The 24,894-nt window shown below is 50.7% G+C and overlaps 9 protein-coding genes across 9 annotated transcripts; 4 read left to right on the top strand and 5 right to left on the bottom strand.

Annotated features, from left to right (window-relative positions):
- Positions 1-1,370: 1,370 nt before the first annotated feature.
- Positions 1,371-3,153, top strand: GT037_000215 (quinate permease; the record flags this gene model as incomplete). Its single annotated transcript, XM_038925262.1, has 5 exons — positions 1,371-1,446; positions 1,496-2,204; positions 2,269-2,360; positions 2,414-2,854; positions 2,909-3,153. The coding sequence occupies 5 exons, from the start codon at positions 1,371-1,373 to the stop codon at positions 3,151-3,153; spliced, it is 1,563 nt and encodes a 520-aa protein (XP_038791118.1).
- Positions 3,154-4,156: 1,003 nt separating this feature from the next.
- GT037_000214 (fad fmn-containing isoamyl alcohol oxidase-like protein) lies at positions 4,157-6,185 on the top strand (the record flags this gene model as incomplete). Its single annotated transcript, XM_038925261.1, has 5 exons — positions 4,157-4,494; positions 4,546-4,743; positions 4,790-5,181; positions 5,236-5,427; positions 5,458-6,185. 5 exons carry the CDS (start codon positions 4,157-4,159, stop codon positions 6,183-6,185), a joined length of 1,848 nt encoding a protein of 615 aa, XP_038791117.1.
- A 691-nt stretch (positions 6,186-6,876) lies between these two features.
- On the bottom strand, positions 6,877-7,308 carry GT037_000213 (uncharacterized protein; the record flags this gene model as incomplete). The annotated part of the gene is made up of 1 exon (XM_038925260.1): positions 6,877-7,308. One exon carries the CDS (start codon positions 7,306-7,308, stop codon positions 6,877-6,879), a length of 432 nt encoding a protein of 143 aa, XP_038791116.1.
- Positions 7,309-7,709: 401 nt separating this feature from the next.
- GT037_000212 (uncharacterized protein) lies at positions 7,710-10,905 on the bottom strand (the record flags this gene model as incomplete). Its single annotated transcript, XM_038925259.1, has 4 exons — positions 7,710-7,757; positions 8,298-9,774; positions 9,883-9,896; positions 10,486-10,905. The coding sequence occupies 4 exons, from the start codon at positions 10,903-10,905 to the stop codon at positions 7,710-7,712; spliced, it is 1,959 nt and encodes a 652-aa protein (XP_038791115.1).
- A 1,536-nt stretch (positions 10,906-12,441) lies between these two features.
- On the top strand, positions 12,442-13,191 carry GT037_000211 (adp-ribosylation factor-like protein 1; the record flags this gene model as incomplete). Its single annotated transcript, XM_038925258.1, has 4 exons — positions 12,442-12,516; positions 12,570-12,608; positions 12,701-12,784; positions 12,841-13,191. The coding sequence occupies 4 exons, from the start codon at positions 12,442-12,444 to the stop codon at positions 13,189-13,191; spliced, it is 549 nt and encodes a 182-aa protein (XP_038791114.1).
- Positions 13,192-13,465: 274 nt separating this feature from the next.
- GT037_000210 (uncharacterized protein) lies at positions 13,466-16,223 on the bottom strand (the record flags this gene model as incomplete). The annotated part of the gene is made up of 2 exons (XM_038925257.1): positions 13,466-15,150; positions 15,200-16,223. 2 exons carry the CDS (start codon positions 16,221-16,223, stop codon positions 13,466-13,468), a joined length of 2,709 nt encoding a protein of 902 aa, XP_038791113.1.
- A 1,047-nt stretch (positions 16,224-17,270) lies between these two features.
- On the bottom strand, positions 17,271-18,509 carry GT037_000209 (s-glutathione dehydrogenase; the record flags this gene model as incomplete). Its single annotated transcript, XM_038925256.1, has 2 exons — positions 17,271-17,450; positions 17,508-18,509. The coding sequence occupies 2 exons, from the start codon at positions 18,507-18,509 to the stop codon at positions 17,271-17,273; spliced, it is 1,182 nt and encodes a 393-aa protein (XP_038791112.1).
- A 1,469-nt stretch (positions 18,510-19,978) lies between these two features.
- Positions 19,979-21,510, top strand: GT037_000208 (uncharacterized protein; the record flags this gene model as incomplete). Its single annotated transcript, XM_038925255.1, has 3 exons — positions 19,979-20,449; positions 20,520-21,073; positions 21,132-21,510. 3 exons carry the CDS (start codon positions 19,979-19,981, stop codon positions 21,508-21,510), a joined length of 1,404 nt encoding a protein of 467 aa, XP_038791111.1.
- A 328-nt stretch (positions 21,511-21,838) lies between these two features.
- On the bottom strand, positions 21,839-23,579 carry GT037_000207 (cytochrome p450; the record flags this gene model as incomplete). The annotated part of the gene is made up of 3 exons (XM_038925254.1): positions 21,839-22,786; positions 22,839-23,293; positions 23,348-23,579. 3 exons carry the CDS (start codon positions 23,577-23,579, stop codon positions 21,839-21,841), a joined length of 1,635 nt encoding a protein of 544 aa, XP_038791110.1.
- Positions 23,580-24,894: the final 1,315 nt, after the last annotated feature.

The raw sequence follows: 24,894 nt of genomic DNA, 5'->3' as shown, positions 1-24,894 counted from the left end.
TATGTTGTAAGCATCAGAAGGTCGAAACATTTATCATGCGTCAAGAATGTCTGCAATGTTGTCCTCAGCGTCCCCAGCCGGCAACACGAGAAGGGAGAACGAGTGTTTAATGATAGACGCCCGTGGGGTGTGATTTCCCAATCAGGAAGGTTTGGCTCCGAGCGTTGATAATGGCGATATTCGCCCAATGCCGCCCATGGTGCCCACACGATCGCTCGATAGCGCCAATGCTCGCTCAATGTTGCTCACACTCATCTAATGCCCGCCAGCCATGTATGCCATGCTCACCCAACGCCTGCAACCTCAACGAGATCTCAACGGATATCTACACCGTATAGTATGCACACCATATCAGGAGACTGGTGTCAGTTTTCTTTGCCTATTGTTAACATTATCATCACTAATGGCAGACACAAGTGAGACCAGTGCCGCTTTTTATGCAGGTCGGTACAGCAATAGAGCCCCAAATGGCCTCAGCACATCTACATATGATGGCTATCAAGCATGAGGCCAACTTCGACACAAGCAGTAACGGGTCCGCCATGGCATGTTATTGGAGGCGGTCAACATGCCATCTCTTCCAGCCTTGGAAGGCGCGGACTTATGTATGCCTCGTCTTGTTACCATTGCATGACGCATGGAGCTGTTGAAACCTGTCATGACGTTAGCATCGCGTTTGTGGCGGATTGCCAATGTGCAGCGGGCCGGATGCAACGGCTCCTAGCCGTACTTCCACACGACTCAGATCGTTTTATCTCATGATGCTTCCAAGGTTTTGGGCGCCTTGCATAGAGGCAGTATATGTCAGTGCGTTGGTGGTTGGGGAAGGGACTTTGCATGCGGGCGCTACCATCGCTGGCAAGCTTAGCGTTCGAGATTTGTGTGGAGCTCATTTTTCCGCCGACGCTTGAGAAATGCCACCATTCAGACAAACGCACTAGACTCAACACATGCAGCACCAAGCATTGGGGCGGCCTCGTAAACATGGCTTGGGAGGCTTGTCTTTGCAGTTTGAGCCGCATGGCGTTGTTGTGCGCGCAGAGGAAACACCACGAAAATTATCGCGAAACTCCCGACACTCGTCGCTCGTCGGTATGTTGGCCTCTAGCTCGTGGACAAAGCCTAATGTTATCCGAAAACTACGGATGACTGGTGGAAGAAAATATAATCGGGTCTGTGGAGGCGGCCTATTCCCAAAGGTGGAGTCTGGGGTCGGGCAGGTTCCTCCACCAGATGATAACGACGCAATGCCGGGGGACTGTGTTGCCGATGGTGCCACCCTAGGCATTTGATGTTTCTATTCATAAGCCTGCTTCACCCTCACCAAAGGTACGCCAGTCAACCTGCCGAGCTGCGACGACATAGCCAAGATGGTGTCCAAATTCTTCAAAAACCGCAGGGTCTATCTACTGACTAGCGTTGCCTACATGGGCTCGCTGCTGTTCGGTAAGAACAAATTACCTGTTTACCTTGACAAGAGCTGACAACAACGAAGGTTATGACACTGGAGTGATGGGTAGCGTTCTCGCACTCAAGGCTTTCAAGGAAGATTTCGGGCTGCCTACAGACTCATCTGGATTCTCCGACTCGAAGAACGCGTCGGTGTCATCAAACGTCGTTTCGCTCCTCACCGCCGGTTGCTTCTTTGGAGCCATCGCGGCTGCCTGGTTCAACGAACGGTTCGGTCGACGGCTATCCCTCATGGGTTTCTCCCTCGTTTTCCTTATCGGTGCCGCGATCCAGACTGCTGCTCACCATGAGATCGGCATGATCTATGCAGGACGCGTTATCGCTGGTCTCGGTATTGGAGGAATGTCATCCATCACTCCCGTGTTCGTCGCAGAAAATGCACCTCCAGCTCTTCGAGGACGTATCGCAGGTCTTTTCCAAGAGTTCCTGGTCATTGGCAGTACCTTCGCATACTGGCTTGATTATGGAGTCGCACTCCATATGCCTGTCTCAACGAAGCAGTGGAGAGTCCCGGTATCAATCCAGCTGATTCCAGGTGGTTTCATGTTGATTGGGCTTTTCTTCCTCAAGGAATCTCCTCGATGGTTGATGTCGAAGGGTCGGCAAGAAGAAGCTGCGGAGTCACTAGCATTCATTCGCTGCGAACAACACGACAGCCCCGAACTTCTGCAGGAACTAGCAGAGATTCGTGCGGCTGTGGAGGAGGAGCTCAACATGACGGAAGGCATTACATGGTAAGTTGTGACTGTGAAAAATGCATGCGAGACATACACTGACTTCGTATCTCCATCTCGACAGGAAAGAATGCCTTCTTCCTGGTAACCGATACCGTTTTATCACTGCTTTTGTGCTCATGTTCTGGCAGCAGTTTAGCGGAACAAATTCGATTGGTAAGGACAGAACGCCAACGAATGTCGAATACCTTGATCTAACAATTTGCTAGGTTATTACGCGCCCCAGATCTTCCAGACTATCGGTGTCTCCGCGTCCAATGCCTCGCTCTTCGCGACCGGTATCTACGGAACCGTCAAGGTGATTACAACGGGTATCTTCTTGATCTTCGGAATCGATTTCATTGGGCGCAAATACTCACTCATGGGCGGTGCGGCATGGATGGCGGCCATGATGTTCATTATTGGAGCTGTTCTCGCCACTTACCCACCAAACCCAGATTCGGACTCCGTATCATCACCCTCTATTGCCATGGTGGCCATGATTTACCTTTATGTGATCGGATACTCGGCTTCTTGGGGCCCCGTTCCATGGGTATACTTGTCAGAGATCTTCCCAACGCGGCTTCGATCGTACGGTGTCGGAATGGGATCTGCAACTCAGTGGCTCTTCAATTTCGTGATTACGAAGATTACCCCGGAGGCTATCAATCGTGAGTGTGCCCGTACGAACTCCGTGTGAGACATACACTAATTTCGTACACTAGACATCGGCTGGAAAACCTTCCTTATGTTCGGTATTTTCTGCCTTTCCATGGGCATTTTCGCAACATTATTCATCAAGGAAACGAAGGGAAAGACTCTGGAAGAGATCGACATTCTCTTCGGAGATGTGTCAGCCGAGCAGCGCCTCCAAGATGTCGAAGCGGGAATGAAGGAAGAGCAGCGGAAGCACTCGGTAAAGTACATGGAGGACGCCACCGAGCTCGAGAACAAGGCAGGGAAAGAGTAAGCAAGACTTTGATCATGTTAGCGAGTTTTGAGGCTCCTAGTGGACCAATGTGCATGCTTCAGCAGAGAATGCTTTACCTCCGCAATGAGCTTTGATAAAGTTCAAACGATAATAAATGTTTTCCGATCATGAGCACATCGATAATTTCATTCCTCCTGTTAGAATAAATGTGCGAGAAGGCTTTCCGGCGTTTAGGACAGCGAACGATTATTCCCAGATAGGAACAAGTGGGCTTAGCGGATGCGCTAGCCTGATTAGGTCAGGGGCAATCCCATGAAGCCTCGAACATCTGCGTGCACTGCTCTCTTCTCTTGACCATGCTCGAAATGATCGCCATTAGAGAATAAGCGCGCACCACACTAATTGATATACTGAAGTTGGGAAACCTTCGTTCTCCGCATAAACTCGTGTCCTGCAACCGAAAAGGCCTTTTGATCATACGGCCATCCTGACGCCCTATGTGGGGAGACCTCCAAGTCAGCTTTCATGCGCTCAAGTTTCTTATCGTGAGTCTACATTCGATGCGTAATCTATCTCGCTTGTAGTAGCCAATGAACATGCTTGAGACGCAGTCTCGCAGCCATTAGCCTCGACCGTTTACCATGATGCCGGTACCAATGTAAGATCACGAACGCCACGAACGCACGCCGACCTCCTTGATATTCACCCTGCATCGAGAACACAAGACGTACAGCGGGAGACACCCGGGTAAATCCTTGTGGATGCGTGATGACCGCGTGCCCGATATTAAGTTACTGCATCTGATAACCAGAAAGAGAAGACGAACAGGTGGCATATGTTGCCTGTATTGCTTCAGAGTTCTGGCCGTGATCAGCTTGAATGTTTGTGGGGCATCTACAAGTAGTACAATGGTGGAGGGTTTGCCAATATGGCCACAGAACACCCGTATAAGATGCTGTTGTGACAGCTTTTGAGAAAGTAAGCTCTTTTCTGTGAGCTGTATTGTCTTTCTCGTACCGATTTCGCATCTGCGCTTTCCATGATGGTTTCTAGCTTCTCGCTCTCCTCGATCCTTCTTCTGGCGCAAGCCGCCTTTGCATACAATTTCCAATACGAAAGTATACAGTTGGAAGGATCGGACGTGGCGGACAACCCCGATCTTGCTTTCGGCGAAGCAATAGGAGGCAGTATACCCTCCTGCAAAAACTACCCAGGCTACGGCGGTTGGCCGTCATCAACACAGTGGAGTACCCTCAATGTCAGTCTCGGCGGCACATTGCTCAAGGGTATCCCTCCAGCCGCAGCTTGCTACCAAGGCGAATACAAAAATGCGACAAAGTGTGCAAATGTCAAGCGACGACAATCTGATGCTCTCTTCTTGTATGTCCGGGTTGACACTACTCTGCACTGATCACTAACTTGTTAACTTAGCAAAGAAGACCCACTGATACCATTCCTGTCATGGACGCTCGATAACCCATGTCCTGTTCCTGCGTCCAGCGCTGCGCCTCCTCAGTCCGAGTGCAAGTTGTTGAGCTTCCCTGCATACGTAGTCAATGTCACCACGACCAAGGATGTACAAATGGCTGTGAACTTTGCGCGCAATAACAACATTCGGTTGACGATCAAGTAAGCCTTGTCCACTATAATCTCAAACTCAAGCTGAACGATTCAGAAATACTGGCCATGACTTCCTCGGCCGGAATACCGGTGGCGGCGCACTTCAAGTCTGGATGCACCGCATGAAAGCATTCGAGTACTTGCCCACCTACAAAGTCGGTCAGTACAGTGGCCAAGCAGCCCGAGTTGGTGCAGCACTGGAACAACACGAGGTATTCAGCTACATGGGAGAAGCTGGTATTACACTGCTAGCTCCCGGATCTTCGACGATTGGGGCGTATGGTGGTTACATGCAAGGTGGAGGATTCTCGTATATCACCTCAAAGTATGGTTTGATGGCTGACCAGGTCCTTGCTTTGGAGATTGTCACAGCAGATGGCAGGTTCGTACATGCGGATCCGACGGAAAACTCGGACCTGTTCTTCGCTATCCGGGGTGGTGGACCTGGTAAATTTCTGAACACTGTCGTGACTAGTTGCAGTGACTAACGTACACTCTAAGGTAACTTCGGTATCGTGACATCTGCGATTGTCAAGGCGTATCCACCCACAACAATTGCACGAAGCGACTTCACCTTCCAGACTGGCCCCGTTTCTGGCAACGACAAAACCACTGTTCGCGTGTCCAAAGAAGTCTTTTGGAAGGGCATGGGAATTTACTTCTCGCATAACCTGCGTATCAATGACGCTAAAGGTATCATGTCGAACTAAATAACCACAACAGGCGGCGCCTTCACACTCTCTAGTCAAATTACGAAGCCAGGCGTCAAAGTGAAAGAGATGAGAGATCTTATGGCGCCGCTGATCCAGGATCTCAATGACATCGGCATCCCTCTGGCTAACCCCGAACCAGAATTCTGGGGTACGTATGCTGATTTCGGCTCCGCGCCGCCGAGTGGTGGGATACAGAACAGCCGCCTCGTATCTCGCCTTGTCCCCCGCTCTAACTTCGAAGACTCAACATCCCAATTGTTCAATGCTACCATGAAAGCGATCCGCTCATACGTGGAAGAAGGCGGATACAGCTTTCATTCCGTCGATTATGCACCAACGCTTGAAACAGCCGGATATCCTGGCTCTAGCTCCGCCGTATCGTCGCACTTGCGCAACGCGGTCATGCACATGACAGGCTGGGATACCAGACAATATGGCGCTGATCTTCCAGATGAAATCGCGAAGTCGTCGCATGCTCGTCTCAACTCGTATGTACAGAAGTTGAGAGATGTGACGCCGCTTAGTGGTGCGTACATGAACGAGGCGGATGTGGCGGAGCCAAACTTCCAGGATAGTATGTACGGCGACAAATACGATAACTTGCTTAGTGTCAAAAAGGAAAGAGATCCTTGGGGTTTATTCTACGCCGCTACGGCTGTGGGTAGCGAGGACTGGGTTGTCCAAGGGACGAGAGGACTGCCTACACAACAGGGAAGACTCTGTAAAGTTGACGCGTAGAGTACGCGGATTATATAATCCACCACCTCTCTTGTTCATTCTTATTGGGTGTAAGGTATCTGTCAGCAGATATACTATCGAAAGATGCGGAATTCACAAGATGCCAAGTCTCCCCATTGTCTTCCAAGCTGTGGAGAGACGGTTCAGGCAGATCGTATGTATTAGGTTTAACGAGGTGACTAAGATAGGATAGGATCCATATATACCCGGCGTGCGCCAAGCTTGTCAGATTCCACTTGCCCTGGTGCTGGGGCAAAAGGTTGGTGCTAGGCTATGCTTATTCCAGGTGCGATATAAGTAAAAGCAGGCTTTGAGCATCGAGAGAGGAAACGGTGTGCAAAGCTGTTCAAGGGTAGGCTCTCTACATCACCACCAACCACAAGGTCGAGCAGACCCTGCCTAGTGTTCAGTGGCTGAGATGGCATCCTGATGTGGATAGGGTCTACCAGGTGCTCGAAAGCCTGGATGGTGTCTTCGAGATCTTGCTCAGTGTATGATGGCATGATCCACGGTTCTGTGCGCTCTTGTTCTCCATCGTAATCATCCTGAACGGCCAGTATCTTACCCTTGTCTATCATATCGATAAAGCCCTCAAGGATCATCTCAAGAGGCAGCCACATCTACCGACTATTCACTGTGATACCGGTATCATGAATATACATGTGCTGCATAGCGGTGAGCTCGTCTTGGTCTAAAACCAGTCCAAGTGGATGAGTGGCGCCCAGAGCCCATACCCCCCAGTAAAGAGTGAAAAGCATCGCTTGTTCGAATCGTCTTCGTCACCGGCGTAGTTCACATTCTCCCAAAGATCTTCTGGAGGGCAGAAACAGGCCAGATACCGATGGAACAAGTGACGCTTGGCGACCGGTTTCATGGCATATCCATGCCAAGCTGCCTTCAGGAAAGAGACGACTGTTGCATCGAGGCAATCAGAAAGACCTGCAAGAATCGCATCACCACCGTAGCACTCCCACCATATCCTTCTGTCGAGGCTGTCCAATACGAGGCTTCGCTGAACCCAGCCTAGTTCGACAATGTAATTATGAAGCGTTGCGCAACGCTCGTGATCCAGGCCACCCAGTTCCCTCAATGGACATTCGTCGCTTATGCGCCATTCTGCCATAGTGGGGGCTCAAGAGATTAGGACTGTCAATTGACGACAGACTAACATGACGTCGCATATGAGGATCGTTTGTGCAGTGTTGGCATAGTGTCAATGGTTGTAGATTTTGGAGAACGATGCAGAAAGGAGAAATGGTAAGCTCGATCGAAATTTGATGACGTTTTAGCGCCCGGAGCAAGCCGCCTGCCAACTGCCTCTTTCCACCTTACCCCATCTTGTCTCTATTACTCGTCATTCCTACCATCAAGACCTCTCATGCCTTAGGTCCACTTGAATATGCTTCGTGTGTATATCGAATCGCAAGCTTCTATGTCCAAGGCTTCGACGCCGATCTGACGAGATCGATTTGTCGCGACGCTAGCGGCTTCAGTGTAGCCTTTATCACGGAAAGTACGAGTTGGTCAACCTTGCTGCAGAGCGCCAACGATCAGGCCTTGGAAGTAACGAGGCTACGAAATTGTTAGTCTCGGGAGCGATCAGGACGATACACTTTTGGCACTCGAACACACCTGGGTAGTCACAAATCCTCAACATGATTGATACCATAGTTATGCGTAATGACGCTCTAGAATATAGTATCTACCGCGAAATGCCGCAGTAGGGTATTGTCGCAAAAAAGAAAGAGACGTCCAAAGAAATCAAGAACAATCCCAAAAAAGACACCACCCACGCCCAACCCATAAAACCAACCCATCAGCGTCTCCAGACGACAGTTTCCTGGAGGAGACAGCATCAAAACAACACATCTATCGCATCCCAGAAAAGAACTTTTGCACCTCTTTTGCTTTAGGCCTAGACTTGCGCGTAGCCTTATAGCCGTCATCCACAACGAAGGCGTCGTCATCTGCGGCATCCTCGTCGGTGTCCTCCATGTCCTCGTCCTCCTCATTCTCCGCAACGTAAGTGCTACGTGTGCGCCGCTTGCTTACCTGCGTAGGGTCGTTGTTATGTGCATCGACCCGCGTCGTCTTCTTGGTCGTCTTCTTCACTGGCTTTGCAGGTACAAGGACATCTGAGTCGACCTGATCGCTCATCTCAACATCCTTGTCTTTCCCTGATGATGTCTTGTTGGCGTCAGCCTGCATCGCTCGTGGAAGGGCTGCTGGTTTGCGCTTGGGCTTGATCGTGCGAGACGCCACAGAAGGTTGGTGAGGTTTCGAGGACTTAGCCTTCTTGGTGGGCGTCTTGTCTTCGTCGTCGTCGTCGTCATCGTTGGAGCGTGCACGCTTGTTGCCTTTGAGTGAAGCCTCGTCGTCTTTCCTGCCGATTTTAGGAGGGGATGAGGACTTGCTGAAATAACCAGAGTCGTCAGCACCCTGGCTGATCTTTCGCTTCCGCTTCCGCTCTTGCTTTGGGGCCTCAACAGCGTTTTTCTTCTCCTTGACCTTCTCCTTGACCTTCTCCTCGACTTTCTTCTTCTTGGGAGTTAGTTTGCCAGTCTTCTCACGTTCTTCTTGTCGCTTCTTCTCCTGAACCTCGCGCTTAGTTTGCTGTTGTACTTTAAGCGCTTCTTTTCGTTCGCGTTTAGTCCTCTCTACTGCTGCTTTTGCTTTCGCTGCTCGCTCCTGTCTCTTCTCCTTGTTGTGCTGCTTGACTTCGCCCAGGGCGAACTCCACAGCTTCAAGAGGATCGCCAAGCATCTCCATCAATTCGAAGTATGCCTTGTCATTGATGACCAGTACTTCGACGAGGTACTCCTTTTCGTCGAAATCCAGCTCGAGCGTACGGAACTGCGCCTCGTTCAGGAGGTCACCTTGGCTCATGTTCTCGTACGAGGCCTCGCTCTGTCGCTTTGGTCGCCTCTCTTCCTTGGGCGCAAATGGCTTGGGAGGCTTGAAAACTTGTCGCTGTTGATGGTGAGAAGTCTTTTGTTCATCGGCCTTCAACACAGCAGGCTGGCGACGACGAGGTGCTTGACGACGCACTTGGCGAGCCAGTTGTTGAGCAGCCTTCTCACGAGCGTCACGCTCAGCAGCTTGTTTGCCAGCCAGGGGATATGGAGCTAGCAACTCAGCGATGGTGTCACCAACGGACTTCGCAGAGTGGTTGGCATCACGAACGATAGTAGCTGGTTTGGGCAGGGGACGATGCGGTGCAGCTTCCTCTGGACCAGGGCTACTCTGTACAGGAGTCGGCAGGCGACGGCAGGGCACTTTGGCGATAAGGGTGGAGTGTTTGGCAACAGTGTGCTTCTCGACTCTAAACGCTGGTGACGCAGTCGATGTACGCCTCACAGTTGCTCGCTTTCGCGCAGGCTTCGGAGAACGAGGGCTGAGCTCGTTGGCGACAGGAGAGGAGTGTTTGATAGGAGAGCGCTTTGCGCCTTTGGACGCCAGTGACGCAGTTGATGTAGCCTTCGCGGTCTTGTGCTTTGGCGCAGGCGCTGTCTTGAACTTGAGAGTATCCTTCTTGACGGGGGCTTTCTCGCCCTTGGCCTCAGCGATGATAGAGAGGAAGTCCATTTCGCTATGTGAATGTGCAGAAATGGTATAGGAAGGGGTAATCAAGACTCAAAGGTTGTCTGGTGGAGGGACTTGTTGTGTAACTTTCGGTTAAAGATTTGGTTGTTGTAACCGCGGGACAGGAATCTGGGAATGATTGAGTAAGTCGGTTCACAGTGTGCGGTAGGGAAAGCAGAGGCGAAAGGCGAAATCGGCTTAGTTCGTCACGAGAAGCTCTCGTTCAAGCTTTGTTGCGCACTTGGTGTTTTTTTCTGTATTCTGACCGTGAAAGTGAAAGGGTCGGTGGGGAAAGTGGACTGCACAGCTAGGGAGGAAAGGGGAAAAGTGTATCTTCACGATGTTGGGAAAGATCGAATTACCAGTGAGTTTTGCATCAAAGAGACAATTCGGAGTTTGGAGATATATACTTTTGATAAGAGACACAGTAGACTAGTGGTATTATACGTTAATGATTGAACAACTCGACAGTGTCAACAGAAGATTTCCTGACGTGCGCATTCGGATGCTTTAGAGTACCGTAAGTTTGCTCGCAATCAGATGGTTCAGAGTACCATGACCCTTCTCGCAATCAGATAGCTCAGAGTACCGTAAGCCTCCTCGCAACCGTTGCGACCGCCCTGTCCCGAGCTCAGCAGATCGCATATTGCTCCGCTTCCACCAAAGCGCCCTCTGAGAGATCCTTGTCGATCTCATCATATGCCGCTAATTGAGCTACCCATGCTTTCTTGTTCTCGGTCCGCTTCTCGAGCCTTGCGCTTGCAGCCTTTCTCCATGCCTCGTTCTCTGCTGTCACGAGGCAGACCAGGCGTAGTCTCAATTTCCATTCGCTTAGGGTCGTCGCTTCGCCCTCCTCGAGCTTGCCCCTTTTGGCGAGTTCATGCTGCATCTGCAGTATCGTCATGTCGTTCCAGCGCCCGAGGCGAGAGAGTTGGGCGCCCTGGTGGTAGTATAGTGTGTCTGCTAGACAGTCCAGAGACACTTTGCGACGACGCTGTTGCTCCAAGATGCGATGTTGTTTCGGGTGTAATGTGCCGAAGACAGCTTGTAAAGTGCGCTTGGGAAGAACTTCGAAAGCCATTTTGATGAGCTTTTCGGGCGACTGGGCACGCGCGAGTTTGAGTAGTTGACAAGACATCTTGTGGTTGTGTGTCGTGCTTGCTTGTGTGTCGCGGATGTCTTGTGTTTTGGGAGGAAAACTTAGAAATGTACGTCTTTGGATGTCTTGATGAAGGGCAGAGAGTGGTTTGGGATGATTAGAAGAGACGAGCAGATGAGTTGACTTTTATACTGCTTGCTGTTGCAAGAACGTGGTAGAAGAGAAAATGATCACTATCGTGTGGCTGAGCAAGCTACCACGGTTGATGTACAAATCGACTTTGGTCTTCACCACTCCCAAGTCTCACATATTGCTTTCACCTCATACAAGCTGGTCGCAATGCAGGGGAAACAGTACCATACGCGTCTAACAATGAGTTCAACGGCTCCAAACCATGGCACATTGTGACTCAAGGCCATGGAGACTGTGGTAGTGAACGCGGTACAGGGCTCCGCGACCAAACAGCGATAACAAGCTGACAACTAACTCACGTGCTTCGCCAGGGAGCGACGCAACGTTACGTTGGGATTCCAGTTTAACGACCAGCGCCCATTGGTAAAGTGAAGCTTGGAAGAAAGATTCTGCGCGGGGGAAACCTTGGAAGCGATGGTCGTTTACGGTGCGAGACATCCTGTGTCTCGTATATCGGACAACTCCCAATATGTTTCCACAACAAGAGATCATCCGTGCATGTATCGAACGATGATTCTGAACATTTGTCCCTTACGTTCCCGCCTAGGCTTCACGCAAAGACAGTCCACTCTGAACTTGTTGATATAATCTCCCGTTTACTTGCGTCCCAACTTCGCAGACCTTTAGCTGAAGATGTCGATGGTGGTACCTGGTCTTTTGGTAGGATAAGTGGGACGTAAGGCCAATCAGATTCCCTCTTTGTCATCCATCTCTTTAGATTGTATCTCTTTGGCCTTGAGATACCTAGGTAGGCCTGCACGAATACGATGATAGTCGGAATATGTCTTCCACTGAGCTCCAATTACCAGTATATGGAAAATCCAGGCATCAGGCTAGTATGAATCCATTTACTCGAATACGTGCCAAGACAGAGCGTCCGAGATTCGGTAGAGGTGGTCCGGTGTCGCAGCGTATGATGGCATCCTGGGCAAGCGTACAATCGCGTCGCAATAGCGTGTGGTATGTTGGGTCCTTGTAGATATACAGTCAGTTTTTCGAAATAATGTTTCAGTTCAGCTTGCGGAAGACGTGTGATGTATGAAATCAGAAAGTCGCCATGTTCAACCATGGTACATAGGTGCAGTACAACCGGCGGAACATCGGCAAAACGTGCCGCGCCGCCGATGACCTCGGTGTTTGCACTGTTTGCACCAGACCACCTAACTTTATGGCCAGACAGCAACAGTGAAACACCAACAAGCCACAAATCAGCATACGCCCAACTCTCACAGACTTATTTGCATTACCGGGACGACGCCTCCACGTAATCACTCGCATTTCCAAACCTTTCGAACGCGTCCTCTTCGGCAGAACGATTGAACCAGCGGTCAACGCCGCATACAGACGGACCTTAGTAGCGGCGGATAGACACAGGGAGACAAAATGGGCGGCTACTTATCGACATTCACAAAGCTGATATGGGCGAAGAAGGAGATACGGATATTGATTCTGGGGCTGGTACGAGCATGAAATACCACAGTATGCATGCACAGTGCTGACTACAAATGCAGGATAACGCTGGAAAGACGACGTTGCTATACAGATTAAAGGTACGCGATATCTCGCATCATGGTGGAGGAGCCGTCAAGACATATATCTTGGAATTTGAGGCATGAACGCAGACAACTAACAGCCACCCCAGATCGGAGAAGTAGTCACAACGATACCAACAATAGGCTTCAACGTCGAATCGGTAACATACAAGAACCTCAATTTCAACGTCTGGGTAAGCCCATTTCTCCCTCCCTACCAGTTATTATCCCCTCCTAACACCCATTCCAGGACCTCGGAGGCCAAACCTCGATCCGCCCTTACTGGCGCTGCTACTACGCCAACACCGCCGCTGTAATATTCGTCATCGACAGCACCGATATCGAGCGCCTGACCACCGCAAGCGAAGAACTCCGCGCAATGCTCAACGAAGAAGAACTCCGCGACGCTGCGCTCCTCGTCTTTGCCAACAAGCAGGATCAACCGGGCGCGAAAGGCGCAGGCGAGATCAGCGAGGCGCTCAAACTGGGGGAGCTGAAAGACCGGAATTGGAGTATCGTCGCGTGTAGTGCTGTGGATGGGAGAGGTGTGCAGGAGGGTATGGATTGGCTGGTCAGTAATGTTGGGGATGGGCAGAACTGAGGATGAGGTGAAAGGATGCTGTGGTTGTGGGCAGAGGGACAAGATTCATATGCAATGGGGATTGGGCATCAAAGCGGAAGAACAGAACTCCGGGGTACATGACGCAGGGAGCCATGACGCGGCATATACGCGTCAGATGGAATGATTATACCAGCATAATGGCGTCTAGGCGCCAGGGATTGTGAATACGGGGAGCAGGTTAGCGTCAGTAATTGAATGCGCATCTTCCAAGTTGACACAAATGCATTTCCTTGCGTCTATGTACGAGATGCATCTAATATTGTTCCCAATTCAGGTCTCTCCCTAGCCTCAAACGTCCTTCTGTCCAATCCTTGCCGTAAACATATGCACTACTAATCTCCTCCTCATCGATACCCAAGTGGTCGTCCCCGTCTCTTCCTCGGAACCAGCCAAGCGCATATGTCTTTCCACTCTTTTCCAGATGTTTTGTCATCTGACTCGAGGTCATCTTCTCCGTCTCGATGAAGCTAAGCAGCATCTTGGACTGGTGGATGAAAGCAAGGACAGACGCCATTGTCCCAATTTGACGCGGCATGAACTTCTGACTGCGCTTTGCGTAGGTAAGGATGGCGATGGCGATGAGGTAGAGCAGGATGAGCATGGTGAGGGTGAAGCTCGACCAGAAACTGCGGAAAGTTTGGTCTGTGTTATAGCGATCATTCGCTTCATCTGACTTTTCGTGGCTGTCCTTGCCTCCCAGTCCAGGAATAAACTTTTTGCCATCCACGCTGATTGAAGTTACGCAAACGGTCAGGATTTCAGCAAATATGGATCCAAAGGCGACGAGCATGACAAGATAGTGTCCATTCAAGAAAGCTTCGAAGGGCAACCAGAGCGGATTTGTGCCGGCATAATCAAGTGTAAGAGTCTTGGCTGGAGCATGTCGAAGCGAGAGTAGATAGAAAGGTTGCAGCATGCGAACGTCGCTGTTCATCGTATTCCAGAGTATGCGAATAATAGTCGCTAGCCCTGTCATTATCCAGGGAAGTTTCTGTGTGACTAAGCTTGCCTTCTCGACGAAGGTAAAGACTGGTACTGCTATGGTGAACACGATGAGAAAGCCGACGAATGGAAAACCGGAGCGGAGCCGAAGCATGAGCGGTCTGGGATCGGAACCTTGGTCATAGACTTTTTCCTTGCTCTTCGTAATGTACTCGCCTTGCCAAAGTGAGCTTTTGTGCAAAATGTATCTTCGTTGACGAAGTTGCTTGTGTATCTGGTTCAAAGATGCCTGATCGAGTCCCTTGAAATCCGCAAGAATATGGCTTTTGGTAGCCATGGCTGCGATGCCTGCGATGCCCTTAGGATCTGACTGCAATCCGCTCTTCCGCTGCATTGCGTATATCAGTGCGCAACCACACCCAGCAACGATCAAAAGGCACGCCGAAAGCGCTCTGGACCAGATCGGCTCGACTCTGACAGACTTCACTGTGTCGGAGTCGCGTAGCTCCTCATCAGGGTACATGCTCATAGAGGCACTTTGTAAGACCGGTACCAGGCTACTTGCAACCAATGTGCCCAGGGAGCTGTAAATGACCGCGTACTGTCTGTGATGCAGTGCCCTCAGCGGTACCAGGAAACTCAGGAAAGTCAGGTAGTCCATGTTCAAAGACTCGCCTGCAGTTGCGCCTGTCTTCTTGGATAACTGATAGAATGGTTCCAGACGTTTGACTTCGAAATCTGACATCTGCCAGAGAACACCATAAAAGACTGAGATGATGATAGGTGCGTACTGCCACGTGAAATATTGCGTGACAGTCAGGTCGCCTACCGTCCCGAAGATCATCAGGCCGCCCTTTTCGCCAAGTTCCTTGACTGATTTTAGCGATTTTTGGCACAGAAATTCTTGCACACCAGCGAGTGCAAGTGCGAGGATGACAAGAATGGAGATCCACCACGAGCTCATAGTAAGAGGACGCCATGTAGGCATTTGGGGATCTGTTCTTATGTTAATCTCTGTGGATGAACAGTTGTACGAGACAATCACCTTCTGGGAAGAAGTAGCTGGTTTGCGCATCGCTTCTGATGAGACCAGCTTCAGCCGTTAAGCTATTCATGGAGTCAAAATCACGAGCAACTCGTGCGAATTCGCTGATGTCGACTGGAACATCCGTAGCAACAGCAACCACTTGGCCAGTCTTCGTGGCCTTGTCCTGTGCCTTCTTCGCCTGCTCATCTGCTACGTCTGCCTTCGACAGTATTCTTCGGTGGCCCGGGAAGTCGCCCGGTACTGGTCCAGCCGGAGTGTGGGTGAATGGATTGTGGAGTACCGAAGTCATGCCAGCTCCTAATTGCGCTTCAAGTCTTTCATACTCTGCGGCATGCCCAGCTTCGTCAATATTGTGGTCGCCTTCTCGCGCTGTACGTGTGCCTTGCTCCCTCGATTGTGCCTCAAATGCCTTCATAGGCAGACCGCCGAGCGAAGTCAGGTCGTATCCGACTGCTTCATCTGCCTCCTCGACCTCCTTGAGTCTTCTCCTATTTGGCTGTGATTCCTCATCATCTAGCCGGTTGTAGTATCCACTGAGCGGACTTCCTCGTCGTAGCGATGCGATTCGATTGAGGACACGCTTCGTCCTACTATCGCTCTTGCCCAACGATGGTGATGCGCGATCTTGAGTGAAGACGCTTGCGACAGGGCTGTATGACGTTTCTTGGGGAAAAGACGGTGGCGCCGGGGCGCGGGGTATACGATACGAGGGCTCTGAAGCCGGCAGCAGAGGCGAGGGAAACGATTGTCGTCTTGACGCAGGGGAGCTGCTGGGAGATGCGACCGAGGCGACCGAGCCGATGGAGGAAGGACGAGACGGGAAGAGTTGCGAAAGCCTGTCCGAGGCGCCGGACGTGTTCTTGCGCCGTAGTGGTGGACGAGCATGAGATGGTGGGGCACCACTCGTTGGAGAACCAACGCGCAAAGCAGAAGGGACTGTGATATCAGACGGTCTTCTCGTGCTTGTAGGAGAGCCAATCTGGAGCGCAGGTGGGACGTCCTCCACATCTGGTGAACGCATGTTCAATGGTGTATGCGCCGCGTACGCTGACGTTTGTAGGTGTACTTCAATATTCGTAGTTCGTAGCAATTGCAAGGTGAAAGGAAACAAGGCCAGAGGAGAAGCAGGAACCACAAGAAACGCGATAAGTCACCTAATCATACAGGATGTTGCACACGGCTGACAGTACCTTGCAGCCTGTGCGTCGCACCGGTCAGCCTGGTTCCATCACACCAACATGCGCTCGTGGGGGCCTCCCCAGAAGTATTCAGGCAGGAATTCCCTTCCGACGCAATTTGCGCGCTGCAGTCCGGCCGAATCCAGTAGACGTCGTGGAAACAAGCTCGCCTTGCCTTGGAGGCGCGCTGGCGTTGCGGGGCGTTACGAGCCGCTCAGCCTTGTGTTGATCGGCTCGCGTAACTCGAGGTTGAGTACGAAAACTGATGAGGTTTGGCGTCAGGAATACGGTGATGAGGAATCCCGTGGTAGCCGTGGAGGTACAGAGGTCATATAGCTGTGTACAATCCGGCCTTGCAAACTACGATGCTGTCATACAGACCGGATGGTCAACGATTGCGAGCGGCTTGATCTAAAAATATGGCGCTGTGCCGCTTCAGTCGCAGGGCGTTCGATTTTCGCCTGCTATTGCCATGTATGGCATGCCGGTGGCTTGCAATGGGGGCTGAAAACATCATAACGTCGTATTGGGCACACACACGGCTGAACGATGGGATGCGAAACCGGCGATGTTGGTGTTGAGTAGATGGAGAAGGAAAAGAAGTGGAAGAGGTTGGAGAGATTAGAAGCTACTCTTGTCAGTGCCCCGCTAATCCAATGACGCAAAGTCGCTCGGGCGGCAGGTGCTGACTGCGACAGCAAGTCTTGCACAGCGATATCAAGACACCAGGCTGTGCAACACTACCAACGACGCACGATGTATTGGCAACGACTATCCAGAAATAAATTCGATTGCAACTTAGACGAACACCTTCTACTTGGGCTGTACCACTCTACCTCCTTGTAAATCGGACCCTCTTCTCGAGAGTTTCTCCACCACAGCCCCCATCTCTAACCCTCCTGGGATCGGCCAAAGGGAGTCGAAATGCATACCTTTAGCCCTCCGGGTATTTCATGATTGAAGAACTTGTCATAAGCCTCCGAGATATTCTCCAACTTATCCTTGTGCGTGAACACGAACGAGGGGTCGTATTGGCCTTTAACAACAAAGTCTAGAAGGAGTGGGAAATACTACAGAGTTCGGATCAACAGTCAGCAAGTTATCATTCATAGGAACAGGTATTTTACCTTCTGGGCGTATAGCTGCCCACCGCGTACGGTGATTGCCTTTTCCATCATCATTCCAATCGGAAAATTGTTGGTCGAGTAGAAGAAGTCGCCAATCAAAGCGATGTTTCCACCCTTGCGCGTCGCCTTGATCACAGCGCCCACAGTATCCGAGCTATCGCCCTCAATACCTAGCTTCCTCATGGTGTTATGGACGACCGAGTTCGTGCTCCTGAAGCCACTTGATTCAATACCGCGGTCCAGGCCATGCGGTTCAATGGAAAGAATGTAGTCCGCCGGGTCCAAGTGCTCATTGACATTGACGGGGATCATGCCAAAAGATTCTGCAATCTTGAGTCGGTTGACGTCTTTGTCGACGGCGTAGACCTTTCGGGCTCCACGAAGCTTGGACAAACGTTGGATCGAGAGACCAATCGCGCCACAGCCCCAGACGCCAACAACATCGTCTTTGCGCACTTCCGCAAGTTCACATCCATGCCACGCAGTAGGGGTCACATCCGCAAGACCGACCAGCTTCTCAGCAGGAATATCCTTGGGGGCTTTGACGCAAACAAGATCTGCGTTAGGGACGCGGCAGTACTCAGCCTGGTTGCCAGGATATCCACCTGTGATTTTGGAATAGCCAAAGATACCCGAGAGACGGTGCCCGTACAGTTGCTCCATCTCATGTGATGGGTTGGTTCGGTCGCAGAGGGAAAACTCTTTGCGCTTGCAGTAGAAACACTCTCCACATGCAATGACCGGCAAAATAATAACTCGGTCTCCTACCTTCAAGTCTTTGACTTCATGCCCAATTTCATCGACAATGCCGATCGCCTCGTGGCCCATGATCATCCCCTTCTCCATGACACTGTTCATATCGCCATTGTACATATGCAGATCAGATCCGCATATAGTGCAATGAGTAATGTGCACGATGGCATCCTTAGGTGCAGTGATCATGGGTTTGGCGACAACGCCTAGCTCGATTGACTTTGACCCAGTCCAGAGAGCTGCCTTCATCTTCTCACTGGGATGAGGCTTGTACGCGCTAGTGTAAACTGGTCTTTGACGAAAGGTCAGCCTTCTTATGGGTGTTGATTTGCAGGTGAGAGGTATACTTTGCTACCTCCGCCATCGAGAGACTCTGCTACTTTTCAGGGATAAGATGGTTATTTGATATTAAATTCAAAGCGTCGCTATGTTCGTTCGATATCGTTTGAGAGTTCCTTGTCAGATGGTCATCACGGTGTTCGTACAACTTATAGCCAGCAGAACCATCACTAGTTTTCATCGTGGCGTTTTGTTTTCGATGTTATATTCTCATTTTGGCGTGATCTTGATGCCATGATCAGAACTAGTTCATCTCTTGCAGACCGACTCGCATCGTCATGCTTCCACCATTATGTCTTCATTCTTGAATTTGGTCGAACCTTAACAACTCTGGACGCTACACTAGAACGATATTTGATGCGGAGTTTGTCAAGCTGACAACTCAGTTACGCAGCGCTCAAAAAGTAAGTCCGGGTATCCATGGTGAAGTGGCCCTGGGAGCCTGAGAAGTTCACAACGCATAGGTCAGGCTGTGGTCATTCTAACATCATGTCTTGGTGTCGCATACGACTGATTCTTACAGATATCGTGAGATATTTTAGCTCTGTGACTCATTCAAAGTTTGAGAACCTAGAACCATCTTATGTCATGATGATGCGGACGTTGACATGCTGCTGACATCAATTAGACCCTGACGTTTGAAACGACCCAACATCAACCAACCTCAACACATATCGTCACTCTCACACTGATAGACGAGCCTTGAAATATTTCACTTCCTCAGCATCTGTATAAATGATGGATATGATATCATGTAGTGAAGTTTTGCTGTCTAGTTGGCGAAAGCGCTCAAGAAATTATCCTAGGGCGATAAGATACATTCCTACCTAGGTAGTCTGCAGCTTGAAAAATATGAGTGTAAGGTTATTCCAGGACGGTATAGCATCCGTAGGTACTTCTACAGTCGTAGCAGTAGTAATGATGGTGCTGGTGCTGGTGCTCGTGAATCGCCTCTATGTCCCAGATGGCTGTCAATTGATCTCGTTCACTACTGATAGAAAACATTATTCTGTTTGACACTCTACCAACTCAGCCCAGACCGCGCGGTCTATCACACCTCTGTTGTCAATGAGCATGAAAAGGCCCGCGCAATAACTATTCACCCAAATCGTCACCTCTCCGGGAAGCGCTGCGGCATGTACCTATACAAAGATTGATCAGTTTGAGAATCACTTGCACATCACTCATCAAGTCATGAGCCACGTATGAATGATCCGATTTATGCATCACTTGTAATACAATATCCCTATAATGTTTGCCTCCATCGTGGCTTACATGGACTCCTTCTTTGCTTCATCAAACTTCTGCCCTCGACTGGCTACTCAACCTGTTCTACTCTTGAGCTTTATTGAGTTCTATAGAGTTTTCTATACTTGATCATGATGTCGCACCACTCGGATATAGAGTCGAACGTTTCCGTTTCTTCGAGAAGCTCTTCAATTTCCTTCGCCCCCAGCCTGAACCAGGCCCAGATGCGAGTCTTCCTCGTCCAGACTGCGAAGGGTCTATTCTCCTCTTCAGGTGGATACAAGGCCTATATATGCTTGTTACGTTATCTCGCCTCCCAGGGGCATTCGGTCCGCCGACTATACTACTCTCATCGCGGCGAAGCAGATGCAGTTGCCCGGACTATGGCTAAGAGTGGTGAGCACGATCTGCAGCTTCATAAGAGGCAGCTGCATCTGAGGTGTGGATACGGAGAAGATGGAACCGGTGTTGCAGTTGATGAGCTTGTTATGGAAGATGGCGTCCAGTACTTGGCATTGGAGAATGAGGCTTTTGTTGAGGCATTTGGAGATACCGAAAACCTACTCAAAGCAATGCCTAGGGAGACAGCACGCTACATTGAAGTAAGCTGAATTTTTTTTTTTCCTAAGTTCGACTTGTGAACCCCGATGTTCTAACCCCCGTGCCGACTAGACCGGAATATTGTCCGCACGGTTACATGACTTTGTCTCGTTCTTACAGGAGATCAACAAGTTCTCGCCCACCCACATCATCTTCAACGATGGCTTATCCATGCAAGCTACCTCGGCCTTGCAGATACCTCGAATCAACGCTCGTCGCATTGCTGTTATACATACGGCTAAGCAACTCCCCTTTGGGCCCTTCGCTGGTAGCATGCCTAGCATGTTGAGCTCGCTGCACGAGTCTAAACTCCTCCAAGAGCTTGATGGTATCTGGAGCGTCTCCAAAGCCATCAAAAGATACGCAATCGATCACTGGAAGCTTCAGAGCAACTTCTTGGTACACCATCCGTGGACCTACCTCGAACAGCGGAATCACGGGCTGCCTTTGCGTCTCGACAACTGGAACAGGAAGTTCGTCGGTATGATCAATCCCTGTCCGGTTAAGGGTGCTCAGATTTTGGTTGGTCTTGCCAAATCCTGCCCACAGCACAAGTTCCTGGCGTATAAGAGTTGGGGGTTTGATGAAAAGTGTGGCCGGCAGATGCAAGCCCAGAAGAACATCATGTAAGTTCATCATTCCGAGCCACACTTTTAGGAAGCAAGTTCAACTGATGTCCTGGAGCATTCGCCCCACATGCAAGGATACGGCAGAAGTCTGGCGGAACATCAAACTGCTTCTCGTCCCCTCTCTCTGGTTTGAAGCCTGGGGAATTGTGACAATCGAAGCTCACCTTCGTGGTATTCCCGTCATCTCCTCTAATGCAGGCGCGCTTCCTGAGGCTATGCTCGGACTTGACCACGTTATCCCAGTTAACACTATGAACGGGGATTGCGACGAAGAAGGCGCATACATTGTTCCTGACCAAGATATCGCACCCTCGGCGAGCGTCGTCAACAGGCTTATGAGTGACAAAGATCAATATAAAAGACTGTTAGATAAGGTGCGCAGCACGACAAAACAGTGGCTTAAGGATGCGAATGAGAAGGCGCTAGAGAAGTGATTGGTAAACTTGTAACGCCGTACAAATGAGGGCGCTTCGAGCGCGCGATCGGTGTCGACAGATCGGTGTCGAAAAATGGTGGTGTGGACTGAAGGTGGGGTGAATAATCATAGTGACCCAAAGTAGACTAGCTCCTCGGCGAAAATTGAAGGGGTAAATCCAATGACCGTTAACATCATATTTCGTTCGCCAGCAAGTAAAGTGTCGCGACCCCTACTTGCATACGCAGGTTATGTATGCTTTCAGGTAACCTCAACGTGCGTTATTGGCTGACTCAAAACCGCAGCTTCTACTTGCGTCTCCGGTTGAATACGACTCAGCCTAGTTTTCACTGCCTCCTTCGCATCTGCAGCATCGGCCCCTTCCTCCCGGACACGAAAATATCGTAAATCTGGTACTGATCCTCAGTCTGTCGTCCAGGCTTTCCGTGCCGATCGCCCCCACCAAGTCTGCTCTTTGGATCGGCCTGAATGTCATACATCCAGAGTGTCTTGGCAATAACAAGACGCATCTCGAGCCAGGCAAGGTTCTTCCCGACACAGCCTCGGGTTCCATAGGAGAAAGCACAGAATCCATCCTCTGCCAGTCTAACGCTCTCGGCTGAGGAGCCCTCCTTTCCAGTCTCGTCTACGATCCAGCGCTCAGGGCGGAATTTGAAAGGCTCCGGGTAGACGTTGGAGTTGTAGCTGAGACAGTAAAGACCAGTGCTCAAATGGAGACCAGCCGGAAAGTAGTGATCACCGACTGTTGTTCCACCAAGGAGTACCTCACGGCTTGGCTCGGCTGCGACTGGTGGTGTCATGCGCATAGCTTCCTGGAGGAACGCTGTGAGGTACTTGCAGGACATAATCTTGCTGCCAGATGTGATCTCATCGTAGCTTGAGAAGATCGATCTAATTTCTTGGGCAATCTTAGCTTGTACATCCGGTCGGCGAGAGAGGTAGAAGAAGGCCGCGGAGAGTACAACGGACGTCGTATCAGAACCAGCTATGGTCAGCAACTCGCACTCCGCGAAGAGCTCATTTTGATCGTAGCCGCGCTCGCCGGTCTCCGGATCGACAGCTTTGAACAGCCAGTGGAAGAAGTCCCTTCGAATCTCACCATCGGGCTTGGGGTTCTTCTCCAATTCCTGTTCATCCCTGACTCGGTTTTCGAGGCACTGCCCAACAAAATTCTGCCAGTTTACGACTACTGGTGGTGAGGCGAGTTCGATTAGCTTGTTAAGACCGCGAGGCTTGAGCCATACCCACGCGTTGGCTAACGGGCCGAATGCAACCTGCCGAATATTAGCTCGGTCGATCAACGCATGATCTGAGACGGGGGCTTACTGGATGCAGAAGCTCCAAAAATGAGACCATAACCTCTGGGATATGCCGCAGGTCGCTTCCTGGCTCCTTCATGTTGAAATTTTTACCGAAGCACAAGTCACCAAGGATATCGAACACAAGCCAGTTCATCCAGTCACACATGTTGACTGACGTGGTCCACTCGCCATCTTTGGGTGCTTGTTGGCCCAGTAGCTCTAGCCATCGATCAATGTTCTGGTGAAGGAAGACCTCAGCATCTCGCAACGCTGCTTCCGAGAACGCATAGTTCAACACACGACGCTTGCGTGCATGGACACTAACGGTGGTGCTGCTCCACGTATTAATTGTGTGCTCATTGCGTGGCCACACTTCGTAGTAGACAGCCTTCTTGACATTTCCTTTCGGTCCGAAGATCTTCTTGAAAGCAGCAGGAGTGTTGAGTACAACACCGTCCGGACGATAACGAAACTCAGGACCTGTTGCTCATCAGCAACTAGCCGGGTCTGGTAGGTTAGATTGCGTCGCCATACCGTACTTCTCCTGCAATTGATACAACCAAATGTGTCGGTCGCCAGTGCGAGTATGCCACCATGACGGGAATACAGTTACCCGAGCCCAGAACGGTCCAGGGAAGGCTGCGAGTGGATGGAAATAGAGGCGATAGATACCAGTGACAATTACGTACGTGGATATTAAGAGAGATGACAAAAGGAGAAGGCCTGGATAGGAGGACCCATCGCCTTCGGTATCGTGGAATGCCATCATGCACCTTTGGCTCAATCAGAAAAGAAGGAAAGGTTAACAAGAATCCGAAAGCGAGATGCAGGGCGTGGGGTCTCTTGTACGCCTCTCTGTGATCGCCGACTTTTCAATCACAGGCATGGTCTTACGTCGTGTTCCGCGGTCTCTGGCACTTACAGTACCCATATTAGTGCCCGCTGATTGGTCTTCCGATATGTTAGTAAGCCCTTAGGTGTGACTAGAGGCCGCCCCGCCTGTCAAAAACGACACTGAAAGGTGGAGTTTTGCTTCTCGGTTGGGCTAGTCGAAGGGCCGATGGCGAGCCGCACCTCCCGCACCAGCTATCCTCGACTTACACTTCGACTAGCAGACAACTGCGGCTGCTTACTTACCCAGCGCCACTATCGCGCCGCATCATCGAGTTTTCGTTTTGTTTGATGTAAGCGTAGATGTGGTTCCTGGATTCTCGTATTGGTCAAGGGCATATTTGCCGGTTGCCCGGACTGGTGGGTCCTCCGCTAACCCCATGGGAGTCGCAGTGCATTTGCCCTGGTCATGTTTGAGACAATAACCTAATGGGGGGGAGGAATCCTCACGTTTTTGACAGGGTCTTCCAGTTTCTCGACTCCTCGCTACAGTGCTAAAACTACCAAGACGACGGCGTGTGTGGCTTTTGTATCCACCTGCTACTGGCAGCGTGTGAGGCGGCTTCCGCTTCCGCGATCCTGACTGTGCATACACGCTTGTTTGATTAACAAACGGCGATTTCAACCAACAAGAACGTCAGGTCCGTACGCCACCCACCACAATGCTTGCGCCCACGTTGCGGCACAGTCTCGCATCACCGACCGGCGATTCGTTTCCAAAGGATTCGGCAATGCATAACATAATCGCGATACCGCGGGAATAAACGCCACAAGGTGGACGACAATACTGCGCGTGAATGCGAGCCGCATCACGCCTGGAAATCCGTTGTCGGTTATGTTTGCCATCAATTGGTTCGTTTTCCATAGCCGTAGCCTCGTTCTGACTCGCAATGGACAAGGGAGCTAAACCAGTTATGCCCAAAATGACGGCCAGGCACATGCTCAACACCAAGGATAGGATAATTTTGCCTAGGCCGACCATTTCCGGCAATGAACAGCTCGGCAATTATCCAGCAACGGTTACCCCGGAGCATTTTGATCGACGGTAGGTTGTTGTGCGAATCTTGGGTACGCGGCTCTCGCGTTTGGCTACACCTCGGCAGACACTGATCAAACCCCGCGGAAACACATAAACAAATATGCTCTTATTTCTTTTCTCGGTCTGAAGGTAGACTAATTACACTGCTGCA

Source organism: Alternaria burnsii (assembly GCF_013036055.1).
Source record: "Alternaria burnsii strain CBS107.38 chromosome Unknown 705, whole genome shotgun sequence".
Classification (NCBI taxonomy): domain Eukaryota; kingdom Fungi; phylum Ascomycota; class Dothideomycetes; order Pleosporales; family Pleosporaceae; genus Alternaria; species Alternaria burnsii.
The sequence above is the reverse complement of the archived record's forward strand: the minus strand, read 5'-3'. Positions and strand labels throughout refer to the sequence as shown.